A 15,020-nucleotide genomic window follows, 5' to 3' on the forward strand; every position below is an offset into this window, starting at 1 on the left:
TTATGCCTCCCTCGACGTACCTACACGTGTAGCAGCCTGTTCTAACCTTGGGTGCCCATCTCTTCTGACGCTCACCGCTATCTGGAATTCTAGATCTGTTGGAGGATGGTGTCGGTGACATGCTTTGTCCTACTGCGTGTATGAATCCGATGCGATCTACGGTCCTAGGCTGGTTCCTTTTCTCACAGTGGACGGTGTCGCGCCTTATATATCTTGGACATCCCCTCGAGCTTTGTCCTAATCCGTACGTATCGGGTTTAATGAAGCATATATGCGATTCATATTGCGCGTCACTCCTACAATGGGCGGCCGGCACCTGCACCGGGCCCGGGATTCTGCAGTCTCCCATTGGCCTGGGAAACTCGCCCTCACCAGCCTGATCGCCGCGCTCGCCGGTCTCTCTGTTAGCCACGATTCCGTTAGACTATGACTGCCGACAAGGCTGCAGTGGTACTCTTGATGACGGCGTGTCTTTCAAACGCACGATTGGCAATCTTGGCTCTCCATGGGGGCCCGAGTTCATCGCCCTCGGCCCTGCCAAACATGTTCTAGCTGCTCGAGGCGAGGGGCCGGCTGAGTCAATTCCAACGTCGGTTCCTTTAATTGGACCATGTTTAAACGAAATCGGATAGCAGGGGTCTGAGCGGAATGATGGCATGGGCATGATGCCAGCTACGCGGGCAAGAAAGCTGATCAAGCCTCCTCCACTGCCATCCACCCGTAGTAGTGACCTCGATGCACATTGGGACAAGAGACTAAATAAACCACTAGCTCAGGCAGCCATCATGACCAAAGCGATCTATTTCTGTCCCTCGCTCCAAGCCCTACTTTGTCAGCTGGCAGTGTGTGAAAGAATGCGATATGCGGTTCGTGGTTCTCGTCACCTACGCTAATCCGCACCTCGTCTAAGCTCTTGGCCACTGCCCACGCCGGCAAGGATCATTTGCGTAAGTACTAGGTATGGTAGACTCTTTGTCCAGATCGGGAGGAAAGAACGAGAAACAAGATGCCCCCACAGCGTTACCCTTCTTATATTCAGCTACCAGTGGGGGCCGACTCATCAACTGGAGCCCTATTCGGGCTGAAGCTTCGTACAAAGTCGACGACCATGTAGCCCCCCAATTAGGAGTCCAGCTTCTATTATGTCTCACAAACAATCCCAGTTACAAATTTGCTGTCCCCTCAAGACTCAAAAAGTGACTGTCTCTAACCCAGCTGCCAGGTCTCTTTTATCTCACAAACTGCATTACTTTTGGCACCAATCCTTTATCAGCCCTGCGCCACATGGGGCAGTACACATCTTTCATAATTTCATACGTAGCTTCATACGTAGCCTTGTTTCACACCAAGTCAACTAGCCCGTCTATACACGAGGTTGCCCACCGGTCCCGCGCAAGGTTCTAGAAACTTCAGTTGCTACCCTGGTGGTTGCTGCCAGCCTCTCTTATCCTCCAAAATTCAGTACCAAAAAGATCGGTGAAGACCGAAAACGCCGCCATGCCGTTGTGTACAAGTTCCTCTGCGCTCTAGAGGCCGGTAAGATGTATTACCTGATTCTCTACTCAGGCTGTAGTCAGACCAGCGTATTTACTGATCCTCTCGACGAGGGGGACGAGGGGCGGCACCTCCCGAGCTCGTGTTACGATTGTTGCCTCTTCCCCTTCCCCGGCCGTCACCCCGACCACCTCGCCCTCGGTAGTCTGCACGACCGCGGCCTCGAAAGTTACCATTTCCTTCACGATCCTGACGGACCTTGTTTCGCTGAACCTGATGGAATCCATCATTTGGCTGAGAGGCACTAGGAGCGGCCTGGTGCTAGTCAGATTTCGACCCTAAAGAGTGTCCATAAAAGTTAACTTACAACAGTGTTCCCCTCGGGTTGATCATCTGCCCAAGACCGAGTGTTTGGGGCCTCAACGGGAACTGTAGTTGCGGGAACCGCATCTTGGGGAGCCGCGACATCTACCCACTCCTGTGAAATGGACAGGTCGTTGCTAGTTGCCTGTCCATTCAAAGTAGCTTCGCTGATAGTAAGAGATTCGGCACCAGCTTCAATCTCTGCGATATTGGCCTCTACAACAGCGACTGGTGCAGCAGGGGCAGAGCTCTCTGGTTCCGCCTCCGCCAGCTGCGTCGCTTCAGTGTGTGCCATCGAGGTGTAGCCCTTAGCCAAGGCCCCGATATCAGAGTCTAAATTCATGTCAGTATTGGAAACAACCCAATATCACGGTCCGCTTACAAGTCGACTCCAGCTGTTCTCCAGGAACGCTGATGACTTGCTCATCAGAGCCTTGCATCAACTTCATCATGGCAGCTACAGCGGAGCTGTCACCGGAGTAGATGGCTAGCAGGACCCCTTCAATGGCTTGATTCTCATCCGACTCTGGGTCTCGGCCTTCCTCTCGACGGTACGCAGCTAAACGGAGGAACTGTGACAGCAGGAGCAAGTTGTCCTGAAAGCTCTGGTCAAAGGCTTGCTTTGCTTCTTCGGCAACATCTCTCTTGATTTTTTCACTTGTTTTCTCGAATTCGGCCTTTTCTGTGGCGGCCTGCGTCGCGTATTGCTCATGAACCCTTTGGTATTGGGCAAGCTGCTCCTCGAGGGTCGCCAGTTGCGCCTGAAGACCAGGTTTCTTGAGGATCTGAGCCTTTTGGTCGGCGTTCAGTATCTTTGCAGCAACCAATTCATCGAGGCTCTTGCCTTTGTGCTCGGCGAGGAGCGAATCAGTCTTGGTGGCGTTCACCTGTAAGTGGCCGTTAGAATAAATAGCAATGCAGGCCAGGAGACACCAGCGGTCTTACAATCTTCTTGTTTACGTTTCGAATATTTCTACACAACGCGTTAGTTCAGCCTCGCGAAACACGATAACACGCCACCCTGTGTGACACCTACTTCTGAAGCTCCTTGATGTATGGGCTCTCAAAGCTATCCTCAGCCTTGTCTGCAGAGGGGGCGATAGATGTGGTGCTCGGGGCGGGAGAATCAGTGCGCTGGATGGACTTGGCAGCCTTCTTCTTGGCCGACTTGGAAATGGGCTGGGTAGCAATCGGGGCAGCCATGGCGATCGATCGCAAATTGTCGTAGGCTCGTTGTGTTGGTGTTTGTTTGCAGGGCACCGTCGAGGAAAATCGAGGGTGACAGTCGAATGAAAGGATCGAAATGGGCAAGAATGGCAATGCTTCGATGCAACAGCGGATGCAAAGACGAAAAGGTGATATCAGAAAGACAATGCAGTGGTCTCGGGAGCTTTTAGGTTCTAGGGGGGAGGAAAAGAGTTCCAATGGTCGATGTGTGGAGGAGTGAAACTGACCATGCTGTCGGGCGGGTGGCGCACTGGTGGCCGTTTGCTCAACGACAGCCGCCCGCGCACAGCTGTCGGTGGGGAGGTGAGCTTCTAGAACCACACAGAAACATGGCTCTTTAGGCACCGGTCGGGCGCGAACGAAACAAATCAGACTTTGTGTTCAAGTATATAGAAGTGAGTAACTGAATTATGCTGATTGCGGGTGAGTCTCGTGTAATTCACGATTCACAGCGTGTTTGCCAGCGTCGGTGCCTGAATGTATCTACTGAGGCAATGTGGGCCTGGTCTCGTGCACACCTTTGGTAGGGTTGTCATGCATCGAGCCGCAGCAACTAACTATAGTCCGATTTCTCCAGACAGTAGATGCGTCTTGTCGGATATATTTGGTAGCCTCTACAGCCACCTAATTATAGAGCAACCATCCAATGCCATATTTGCGTAACATTGCGACGCTGAACCTTCCCTTCGATTGTGTCGTGCCGCAGTCGGCGTAGATCGGATCATCATGCGGATGTCCGCTCTCCGACTATTGTTGGTTATTGTCTTATTTATTCTCGAATTCGCGTACTTCAGCCCTTGAACTTGGCAAGAATGTCCTGAAACGATAGTCAGCACTTGTTCGGAAGGTAATGACCGTATCATTCTTACCCGGGTAGCCTTTTTGACGCTGCGGGTTGTGAGACCTCTTTCGCCTGACTGTTTGGATTGAATGGCTGCTTCTTTAACGAGACTAAACCAATGTTAATGAATGACTAGGCCATTGAATCATCGGCATCATCACCTTTCCATGAAGAGTACGTAGTTGAGATAGATCTGTTGCATAGTCAGCCATGTAAACAAACGTCCCGCGTCGCGCTGCATACCGACACGTCGGCGTCTTTCTTGAGCGTATGATTTGAGTGCGCCTTGACAATCTTCTTAAGGGTCGCCTTTGGATATGCTTTGGTACCCATTCTGACTACGTAGTCTTCCTTCGCGACTGTGAGTACAGCTTTGAAGCATGCCAACCCTTGGCCGTCGCGTCTTACAGTTAGGCATCTCACTTAGCTTGTGTGGGGCTGGCCTCTGTGGAGGAGACGGTGCAAAAATCTGGTGACGCACGGTGCAGAGCACAGTACCCCACCAAGAATTCTTGAGCTCCTGGTACTGTTGCAATCCCGGCATAGAGCAAAGCCAACAAGCGAAGCCCATTTGGTTAAAAAATAGCTCTCAAAATGTCGTCATTATTACAGAGGCGCATGGTAGGCAGCTTTTCTGGGAGATCCTTCGCCGTGACTCTGACTAATTGGTGACGCACAGCTCTCCAAGGAGGAGGAAGCTGCGGGACAAGAAGTTGAGGTCCGTCGCGAGGACCAGGACAAGATCAACAGATTCAGCAGGTTACACCAAAGAGAATTGCTTCTGGAAGAGGAGTTGAAGGCCAAGAATGTTTGTTCTTGCCTCTGCGTGGTGATATAGGGGACTTCGACTGACGACGCTGCGAAATAGAAAGAAAAGGAAGAGCTAGACGACCTCTCTACCGAACTTGAGCTCGCCGATGAAGACGAGAAAATCCAGTACGACGCCTCTACAAGCAATGAATATACCGCAAGTTGGAGCTGTATTGACAATTGCTATAGATATAAGATTGGGGACGCATTTTTTCACCTGCCACTGGAACAGGCCCAGGAAATGCTGACCACGGCGACGACTCGAATCGAAGAGGATACCGGAGCCTTGGAGGAAAAGATCAGCACCATCAAAGAGCAAATGACGGAATTAAAAGTTGATCTTTACGCCAGATTTGGCAAGCAGATTAATCTTGAAGTATAGAAAACGAATGCAACAGGAGAGTCAACATCCCGCCAGCCATGCCGCCTTTTTTAATGTGGTGAACTCGGCGATCGTCGTGCTACGACTGCGATTTCGCACTGATTATGCGGACTGGATACGTATTCAGCATTTACGAGAGCATCATCTCCGCGGGGGGCCGTAAATCGGAGCGTGGCGCTAGTGCCTCGCACGGGGAATTGTGAGTGGTTTCGAAGGCTTGCGTGCTTGAGCATGCCCTGCCGACCCCAATTGTCTGTGGTGAACAATGGAAAAACACGCACCGTGCCCACGCGCTCTCCGCCCGAAAGCCGCGGACAACTGGGGCGGGGTGCCTTTTTACTAGCAAATCTTGGTCTCGGAATGGGCACCGGAAACCTGGTTAGACCCGGCATGTTGCGCCGCCCGATGAACGGCCCCACGCTTTGGGCTAAAGAAAAGTAATTAGGCCTATCCCTTCGCTCGCTCTTGCACCGAATTTTAATCATGGCATATCTTTTCTTTGCATTTTCACCTTGGTCTTTGCAAGGACTCGCTGCTGCAACCGCCGGGCTGGTATCTACACTGCCTCGTCACGCAATAGAAGTAGATTACGACCCCGCGCACTCACATCACATCTCGTTTTGGCAACTGTCATGACATAGCCGAGTCGGGGACTATTGACCCGGCAGACCGTACTAGAATGGGTGGCAGCGATTCCACTGAAGATGGCGAGGGGAAAGAAACCTCAAACTATTCACGTAAGGCACCGATCAAACCCTGAGACCAGACTTCCCTGCTCGTTGCGTCGCCCAACTCACCAGCCTTGTTCTTTTCTTCTCATGTAGATGATGGGCAACACAGCCGGTTCAGCGCCGACACGAACCATGAAGCGGAGGAGGAGCAGCTCGACTCTGCCTTGCCAGACGAAGACGACCTTGATGAGGATGACCTCGCCGCGCTGGACCAGATTCGCTCGCGTACGCGCAGTCGTCCTGGCTATGAGACGATAGAGTGGAAGATTGACGACCCTGAGAATCCCAAGAACTGGGGCAAAGTTCGTATTTTACCACACCACCCTTTATCTCTTCTGTGAGCATGAAAACTGACCAGGATTCACCACTTGCCAGGCCAAAAAGCATCTCGTCGTTGCCCTGACGTCGATGCTCGTTTTGAATTCGACGATTGGGTCTGCCTTGCCCAGCCAAGCAATTCCTTTTATCGCCGACTACTTTGGCGTGGCATCCCAGGAACAGCGCGTGCTGCCCATCTCCGTCTTCCTCGTCGGCTACGTGTTTGGCCCGCTCATCTGGGGCCCGCTGAGCGAGCACATTGGCCGGCGCAACCTCACGCTCGTAACGTTTAGCAGCTTCACGCTCTTCACCATGGGGTGCGCGCTCGCGCCGTCGTGGGGCGCGCTGCTCGTGCTGCGCTTCTTCACCGGCGTCTTCGCTGCCTCGCCCATCGCCATCGTCGCCGGCATCCTCGCCGACATTTACGGCGACGCGCGCGAGCGCGGCCGCGCCTTTGGCATCTTCATGGTCGTCACCACGCTCGGCCCACTCATCAGCCCCGTCATTTCCGGGTACACGGCCGACAACATTGGCTGGCGCTGGGCATTCTGGGTCAACCTCATGTACGCCGGCGCGACCCTCGCTTGCGTGCTCTTTCTCCCCGAGACGTACGAGCCTGTGCTCCTCGAGCGCCGTGCGCGCCGCCTCCGCGCCCAGGACCCGGCCCGGAACAAGGTGGTGGCGCCGCGCGAGCTCGAGGAGACAGATATGCGACAGCTTGTAAGCGTCGTGCTCGCGCGGCCGCTGCGCATGCTCGTGACCGAGCCCATTGTCGCCTGCTGCTGCGCCTACCTCGGCCTCGTCTACGCCGTCTTTTACATGTCCTTCCAGGCATACCCTATCATCTACCAGGGTCTCTACCGCCTCAGTCCTGGCGAGACGGGCCTCACATACCTCTCCGTGGGTGTCGGCGCCGCCGTCGCCTTCCCCATCTTCTGGAACTGGGACTCCGTCCTCGCCCGCGCCCAGGCCCGCGACGCCGCCTGGGTCCGTCGCGAAGAGTACCGCCGCCTGCCCCTCGCCTGCATCGGCGGCCCGCTCTTCGTCGTCTCCCTCTTCTGGATGGGCTGGAGCGCCCGCCCCGGCGTCTCCTTCGTCGTGCCCCTCCTCGCCGGCATCCCCTTTGGCGCCGGCATGGTCCTCATCTTCTTCGCCATCCTCAACTACCTCGTCGACGCCTACGAGATCTTCGCCGCCTCCGCCAACGCCGCCTCCTCCACCAGCCGCTCCGTCCTCGCCGTCGCGCTGCCCTTTGCCACAACGCACATGTTTGAGCGTCTCGGCATCGCCGGCGCCTGCTCCCTGCTCGGCGGCCTGCTCGCCGTCATGTGCATCATTCCCTTCATTTTCATCTGGAAGGGCGAGGCGATCCGAGCACGCTCCAAGTTCTGCGTCGCCCTGCGCGAGAGGCGGGAGAAGCTGGCGCGTCGGGCCGAAGAGCGCCGTCGCCGGCAAGAGAGGGAAGAGGTACGTGAGAAGGCGAGAGGAGAGGTTCAGCAGGAACAGCCACTGGAACTGCAGGAAGTATGAGGCCACAAAATTGTTTCAGTTTAGTTTTTCTCGTTCTCCTTTTCAAGCATCATCAGATCATCGCATGGCATAATGATTTACGCGAATGAATTACTGTTTAGCGTCTCTTGGTTCTGATCAAGGCTCGGCATCCGTGTTCTTTACGCATCTTATGTGAATCAATAAAAGTCCATTCATACATCTGTTGCTACATAAGATAAGTCTCATTGTCCATAAATATTAATGCAATTGCCATTAATGAACCTCCTCTGAATTTATGGTTGTCTTACTCTTCTCCTCTCAAAACCGCAAATGATGGTTTGCAGTGCCACGTACGTAAAAGTTGAAGAATTCTAGGGAGTGTGATTCAAATAGGGAAGTACTGATGCTCCGCGAATGTGCGTGAGTTCCTCTAGACCCTGTAGTTTCAGGCTCAACATCATCGCGCGGACCGAATTATCTCAATCTCGCCTAGGACGGGGGAAGTCTGGACCTCGTCGATCTTCAAAGGTTCCAACGGCAAAACTTTGCTAGGTGCTGGTTCTGGACCGGCGATCTTCAAACTCTCCGATGATTTGCGCGAAGAAATTAATCTTGTGATTACAGTCTCAACCAAATCGCCTATCTTTGCCGGGAAACTGATGGACCGACGATCGCGGTTTTCGGCGCAATCGTGGTGGCTCAGTCGCCGTGGTTCCTGGCCATGACTAGCCAAAACATTCTGGGATCTTCTATCAAGCAGGTTGGCTGGATTTTGATTCTGTTTTCGTGGTTGATATATTTTCCATGACACAGGAGGGGCTGATGAGTTTCGTTGGGAGACCTTTTGCAAGGCATTATAGGCAACGGAGTTCCGAGACAAGACGTGAGGCTGCAGAGATCGGTCTGTATTTCCAGGCATTCTACAATAGAACTACGTTAGCAGACAGCAACTACCGGAGATTTCACTTACCTTGTGTTTTGCGTCCGGCTTGTTCTCGAATCAGCTGAAGTGTTCACCTTGCTCTTCCGTAGTGTTGTTCGAGCACCCTCCTGGTCCTTTCTAGCTCCTAATGTTGCGTCCATTGAATTGAGAGGTTCGTTAGCAATGTTTTCCATGTTAAATACTGTCATTGGGGTCTCTGTTTCGGGAATGGTCGCTGAGACTGTACGAGATTGATACCAAAGCTTGGACGAAATGCGCTTAGGTAGACTGGACTGAATGTCCCAGGATCCGCTGCCTGATCGCCATGTTGTGGGCAAGCCCGTCCTCTCTGTGCGGGCGCGGATATTCAAGTTGGGGTTTGAATATCTGGAATTATTTGCAGTAATTCCTAATCTGTTACTTTCACCCCTCTTTCGAAGGCTCAATGTATCTGTGAACCGCCTACTCGGTGATAGTTTCTCGTCCACATGACCGTCGTGGCTTCGTTTGTTGCTGTTATCATGGATGCGCGGAGAGTCCTGAGAATCATTCTCGCCGTTCTCCGCCGTAGCGTAGGAGCTTTGATCGTCGGCAGATGTGCCAAAACTTCTGAGAATAGAGTTGTTATCGTGCCCTGCTACGAATTAGACGAGCTCTTGGGCTGAAGAGCATACTCACACTCAAAAGGGGATAGCTCTAGACTTTGTAGGTCCCTCATGCTCAGAATATTGACAGGCGAATCGGATCGGCTCGGGCTGGGCTGTATGCTTGGCATGACAGATGGGTAGTACGAGGATGAGAGCCCCCTAGGAGTTTCTGAGAGATCGTTTCGCCCCTGGCTAGAGGCTGAGGAGATATTCCTCTTCCCGTCGACCGGAGTCACCAGGCTTGGTTGTCGAGGTCCATTGGCAGAATCCGTTCTCAAGCTGATGGTTGCTCGCGATCCCCGATGTTTAATCGCAGGACGTGACACTGATGGAAGACGCTGTGAAGCAGCGCTCTGCCGAACCGGAAATGGCTTTTTAACAGTATCCTGGCTGAAATCTGTGAGCCTCTTCCCAAATGGTGGATTACGGCACCAACGTGGCTCAAGGGGCGGCAGCGTATGATTTGCCGCGCTCGAAGTTGCGCTGCGTCGAGGACGAGACTTTTGCAATATGAGCCAGGAGTCCAAAGTATCAGTTATATCACTGTCGAATGTGGTAGGCTTTGTTCTGGCCAACTGAGGAGCTCGCATTCTAGGTTGTAGCAAGTTTGGCAGTGACCTGGATTCTGATATCTGGCCAGGTGCGGTATACCGTTTCCATAGAGAAGATGTGTTTGATTCGATGTATGTTGGCGTAGCGACATGGCCTGATAATTCTCCAATCGAAGCTGGGCAACTACTCCATCGTTTCATCGAGGTAGTTGAAGACTTGGTATTGAATGACGTTGGGCTAGGCATAGGTGAGGGGAATGGAGCTGGCATATGGCCACTGCTGTCAATGGAAAACTCGATGGCATCCCGGGGACCACGACCTGGGCGACCAATATCGATGAGGGGTGACAGATATTTTGTGCTTCGAATGGAGGCATGAGTAGATAGGGATTTGGTATAATCTTGGTTCAACTCTTCCTGGATTCTTCTGGCGCGAAATCGGCGAAGTTCAGCACGGCGAGCAATCTCTTCCTTATCGTGATCTGCGGATGCTTGCGGCTTTGGGGGCGAATTTTTATCGTATGACAAGTGTCTTATGAGCTTTGATTTGACTGTTTCGAGCGCGTTGCTGCCCTTTCGCTTGGGTAGATCCAAAGTTTGCACGCCAAAATTATCCAAGCTTAGCCTTCCCTCTCCCGGAAGAAAGGCCGTGCTGCGAGCCACAGTCTCGGACGGCTCCAGGCTTAATTTGACTCTAGGTGCCACATTCTCGTCGGAAATCTTCGTGGAGCTGTTGCCTCGGCGGCGAGAGGAGCAACTGCAGAGACTAAGCATAGCTGCGCCAAGCCTCGTGGTGGGTGATGAGGTAAAGTTTGCCACTGTCTAGAGGGCCAACAGGGCTGAAAACATCTGGATGTGATAGAAAGACAATGCTCGCGAGCTTAGCTAAAACTGACTCCAACAACAAAAGGGGATAGCTAGCAGTGGATTCAGTAGAAGATTGCAGACGTGGTTGCTGACGGGCATCAGGAGGCCAGTTGTCGCACACCAGCCGAAGGCAGGAGGGACGCATCACAGTGCAGGAATTGGGCAACTGAGAGGGAAACTGCGTGGCACGTCCTTGAAGAGCAAGCAGAGACCATGAACAACCAAGGCACCCTGGGTTCTTGAGGTAAAAGTAAAATAGAAACCAAACGTTTCCAATTCGCTGCATACTGATTCGATATCGCAGGCACGAAAATCACGTTCATGGATGGCGCACCAGCTGGTGTCGAGTACATGTTTGCTCGCACGGTGTCTAGGACTCGGTGTTTTACACTGGCGGAGATGTGATGCACTCTAGCAAGTGATCCAGCGCTGGCAATATTGTGAACTTGTGAATTTATGTGATTGCATGTGTGGCAGACTGAATCGCAAGCAACTACCCTGCCTAACCTGCACTCTTAACCTAATGAGGTTGATCTTGTGACGACAACTTGGTGGGCGGTCGACATCCAGCCTGGCATTTTTTTTTATCTAAATTGAGACCTAGGGAAACATTGTTCTAATGGAAAAGCCACCACTCAAAAAAAAAAAAAATCGACGAGTGTCGGATTGGATCCGAAGGCTTACCCATAGCCACGCAGGTACAAGGCTCGCCGGTTGCTAACGCAGATGATCATAACTTCAATCGGAAACACAGATTACCAAGATTTTGACATTCAGATCACGCTTTCCCATCACGAGTAGTCATTTCGTAGCACAGCCCCTTGCCAGTGCGACGTTGTCTGGAGCGCTGAAGGCCGACAATTAATCTATATACATTGAAAATGGGGAGCCCTGCGTCGTAGGATTATTGTGGCGGGGAAGACGAGGCTGGCTCTGCAGACGGCATTCATGTATATACATATTCATATATATATGTGTGTGTGTGTAAATGTCTCTCGGCTTCCGTACAACGGCTCGGAAAACGAAAGAGTTTCCTTCACCAAATTTTATGATGTGGTTATTGAATTGCGTTTTCCTCGCTGGCTTGCCATTAGCTCTCGCCAAGTGCAAATGCGTACGCATTCTCGATCACCCTGCACTATTGTTATCATAACCTGACCTTCTTACGGCAGACGCCACTTGACGACTGTTGGCCCTCTACCTCCAGTTGGGACGAGCTCAACACAACACTTGCGGGCAAACTCATCCACAACCAGCCCACCGCCAAGCCATGCTATCAGGGCATCGGGTACGACAGGGAAGAGTGCCAAGATATCGCTACCAACTGGTCCGAACACACTTGGCTGGCGAAATTTCCAACCGGATACAGTTATCCACTCATCGAGACGTGCGCTCCGATCAACGCGTCCATCGGCTTCCAGCACTATCCCCAATGCGACCTCGGCAATTTTCCAGTATACACTGTCAACGCAACCAGCGCCATAGATGTAGCTGCTGGGATCAAGTTTGCAAAGGAAAATAATATCCGACTGGTGATAAAGAATACAGGTCACGATATCAGCTACCGGTGAGGCAAGCCCCAGAGCAAGACCGTCATGAATAGCTGCTGATCAGGAGACATAGATCCCAAGGATATGGCAGCTTATCCATCTGGATCAAATACATCGAAGGTGGGCTACACTATCAAAAGAGATATGTACCGTCAGACCCATCTTGTCGAACCAACTACACTGGTCGGGCTATTCGGATCGGAGGTGGATACGTCTGGAAGGACGTGTACCAGTTTGCTCATGGCCACGGGAGCATTGTAGTTGGAGGAGGTGACCAGGTATGACATTGCTTGATATCTCAGCTTCCATCCTCCACATATGCCAGTTTCAACGGAGAACTAACTCTATCCAGACTGTCGGCACGATCGGAGGGTATCTTCAAGGCGGAGGCCACGGTCCACTTAGCCATGAGTTCGGATTAGGCGCAGACAACGTTCTTGAGTGGGACGTTGTTTTGGCTTCTGGCGAGATTGTCACTGCTAATGCCTGCCAGCATCAAGATCTTTTTGCAGCTCTCCGCGGCGGCGGTGGCGGCACATATGGCATCGTAACCTCGGCGACCATCAAGGCCTACAAAGATCATCCGGTCCTAGGTCACGACCTGTTGATTGCCGCAATCGGGAACTCCTCAGCTCTGGTAAATGCAACTGGTGAAATTATTTCGGGCTACCCTGAAGTAGTCGAGGAAGGCTTCTCTGCTACGGCAATCCTCACCCGCTTCGCTGGCCCTCTGACTTATACGCATAGCTTTGCAAAGCTACTCAGGAGCAACTCCACCGACGCCGTAGAAAAGGCCAAGGATGTCATGAACAGGAGTATTGTTGACAAAGTTGTCAAGCTCAACGGAACTTCTTTCTTTGTCCAGTCTACTTTCACAACATACCCGTCATTCCTCTCGTGGTTCAAGTCCAGCCACGAGCATGGAACACCAGGCCAGAACCGGCCCATCATGGCGTCGCGCTTCCTAGACAAACGCTCACTGAAGTCTCCGCCCGAGATTTTGACAGCCGTAGTCGAAACGCTCATTGCTGGGCAAGACACCAAGACTGCGACCCATTCGGCCACATTCTTCAATCTCATCGCGGGAGGCAGAGTGCTCGAGCCGCCGCCGCTCACCGCCATCAACCCGGCATGGCGCAGGACGTATGTCCTGGCGCAGCAAATCGATTTATGGCCTGATAACGCCGGCTACCAGGAGATTGCGCAGGTGAAGAAGGACCTCACGGAGAAGAAGCTCAGGGCGCTCAAGGACCTGGCCCCGTCCACCGGCACCTACGGCAACGAGGCTGACCCGTGGGACCCTGACTGGCGCAATGATTGGTTTGGTGAGGAGAATTACAAGTTTCTCTTGTCAGTCAAGCGCAAGTACGACCCCGAGAATGTCTTTTGGTGCTGGCGGTGCGTGGGCAACGATGCCTGGGCCGAGGTCACCGGTGGCACACTGTATGGTCCCTTGTGCGAAACGGGACTGTGATTTGTTGCCTATGATGCCGTTTCGGACTATGGATGCGAACTATATAGAGATCTGACTCGCAACAGAGAAGCTGAGCGTAGAATCCCATGAGCCGTTGTCAGTCTCTTATTTCGCAATGGGACCAGACTAGACTCAAGGGCTGTCGTAGCATTTGCTACGAGGCCATTTATTACTCAAAGATGTTCCACAAATACAGATTATCAGTACTCAAGTCAAGAGTCAAGCTGATTCATACCGTCCCAGAAATTATTAATCAGTTCGGGTGGTGACATGACAAGGCCTCGGAAGGCCGCAACCCATGGTCGTCGGCGTTCAGCGTAATCTTGCCAGCGTTTCAAGGCCAGTGATGTACGTCCGCCCTGTCAACGCATGCGATCTGTAATCGTGTCGAGGGAGGCCGGTCATTTCGGGCATAACTACGCACCGTGGCGTGCTCATTTGCCGCCTAAGCGGTGACCTGCGGACTTTTGTGGACTTTTTCTTATTCTCAGATGCGAAGTCTGACGCCAAGCTTGGAGGAATGATTCCAAGGCTGAAACATGCAGCTGTCAGATACCGCTTCGCCGTGAAGCATCGAATGTAACAGCATCTCGCACGGATCTCAAGGCAGGTCAAATCTCTGCAATACCCGGATCTCATTTTCAAGACAAACTTCGTCGGCGCAACGGCGATACCTGGCAAGTATGCCCAAGTGCTGGCGAGGTTCACGACCCCACTGAATTAAGTCGGACGCGTGGAAACCAGGGTGGGAAAAAGGGCGAAAACTCCGTTCCTTGAAACAACAAGCAGGCGTTAATTAGCGGGAAAGCTACAAGTATGCAGCAGCAGTCTCGAGGCCGGTTGGGCCGCCAACAAATCCCTGCAACTTATTAATGACGCTAGAAGCCTGTGAAGAACAGGCGCAGTGTGCGGGAAAAAATTGGTGATGGAATTGGGCATGACTTACACATCTTTGTCTGGTCCTGGTCCAGTGTTACTGCACGGCGCAAAGGAGTACCACATGCTGGAATATACTCGAGAGTGCTTTGCATCTTAAGTAGGGAGGGGCACCAGGCAGGTGTTGTTCCGATGTATGAGAATGCAAAGCCCTTGGCACCATTGCCTCACTCGACTGGATGCGCCGACCTGTAAACCCATGCTGCAGCAGAAGGAGGCTGCGCTTGCCTGACTACCGGGAGCTTGGTCTGATGACGAGTTCAGCACGCACATGAACTAGTATATAGCATAAGCTCGTGCTGCGCATTCAGCCCATTCCGCGGAGGCTCACGCCACATCGGTGCCAACTAAGTACGAGGCACCGGCGTCATCAGCCTCCTGCGGTGAAGCCTGCGCATGGCTACAACTAGGCACTC

At 52.6% G+C, this 15,020-nt stretch overlaps 5 protein-coding genes across 5 annotated transcripts; 3 read left to right on the plus strand and 2 right to left on the minus strand.

Annotated features, from left to right (window-relative positions):
- Nucleotides 1–1,409: 1,409 nt before the first annotated feature.
- V2A60_009729 (uncharacterized protein) lies at nt 1,410–3,060 on the minus strand (the record flags this gene model as incomplete). The annotated part of the gene is made up of 6 exons (XM_083260993.1): nt 1,410–1,526; nt 1,753–1,809; nt 1,862–2,190; nt 2,240–2,744; nt 2,803–2,830; nt 2,894–3,060. 6 exons carry the CDS (start codon nt 3,058–3,060, stop codon nt 1,410–1,412), a joined length of 1,203 nt encoding a protein of 400 aa, XP_083117119.1.
- An 814-nt stretch (nt 3,061–3,874) lies between these two features.
- Nucleotides 3,875–4,258, minus strand: V2A60_009730 (uncharacterized protein; the record flags this gene model as incomplete). The annotated part of the gene is made up of 4 exons (XM_083260994.1): nt 3,875–3,901; nt 3,954–4,035; nt 4,087–4,118; nt 4,169–4,258. The coding sequence occupies 4 exons, from the start codon at nt 4,256–4,258 to the stop codon at nt 3,875–3,877; spliced, it is 231 nt and encodes a 76-aa protein (XP_083117120.1).
- A 261-nt stretch (nt 4,259–4,519) lies between these two features.
- Nucleotides 4,520–5,117, plus strand: V2A60_009731 (tubulin-binding prefolding complex subunit GIM3; the record flags this gene model as incomplete). The annotated part of the gene is made up of 4 exons (XM_083260995.1): nt 4,520–4,546; nt 4,605–4,733; nt 4,794–4,861; nt 4,925–5,117. The coding sequence occupies 4 exons, from the start codon at nt 4,520–4,522 to the stop codon at nt 5,115–5,117; spliced, it is 417 nt and encodes a 138-aa protein (XP_083117121.1).
- A 679-nt stretch (nt 5,118–5,796) lies between these two features.
- V2A60_009732 (major facilitator superfamily domain-containing protein) lies at nt 5,797–7,696 on the plus strand (the record flags this gene model as incomplete). Its single annotated transcript, XM_083260996.1, has 3 exons — nt 5,797–5,854; nt 5,942–6,150; nt 6,224–7,696. 3 exons carry the CDS (start codon nt 5,797–5,799, stop codon nt 7,694–7,696), a joined length of 1,740 nt encoding a protein of 579 aa, XP_083117122.1.
- Nucleotides 7,697–11,695: 3,999 nt separating this feature from the next.
- V2A60_009733 (uncharacterized protein) lies at nt 11,696–13,668 on the plus strand (the record flags this gene model as incomplete). The annotated part of the gene is made up of 4 exons (XM_083260997.1): nt 11,696–11,758; nt 11,817–12,211; nt 12,268–12,472; nt 12,547–13,668. 4 exons carry the CDS (start codon nt 11,696–11,698, stop codon nt 13,666–13,668), a joined length of 1,785 nt encoding a protein of 594 aa, XP_083117123.1.
- Nucleotides 13,669–15,020: the final 1,352 nt, after the last annotated feature.

This window comes from Cordyceps javanica, chromosome 7 (genome assembly GCF_051103115.1).
Source record: "Cordyceps javanica chromosome 7, complete sequence".
NCBI lineage: Eukaryota > Fungi > Ascomycota > Sordariomycetes > Hypocreales > Cordycipitaceae > Cordyceps > Cordyceps javanica.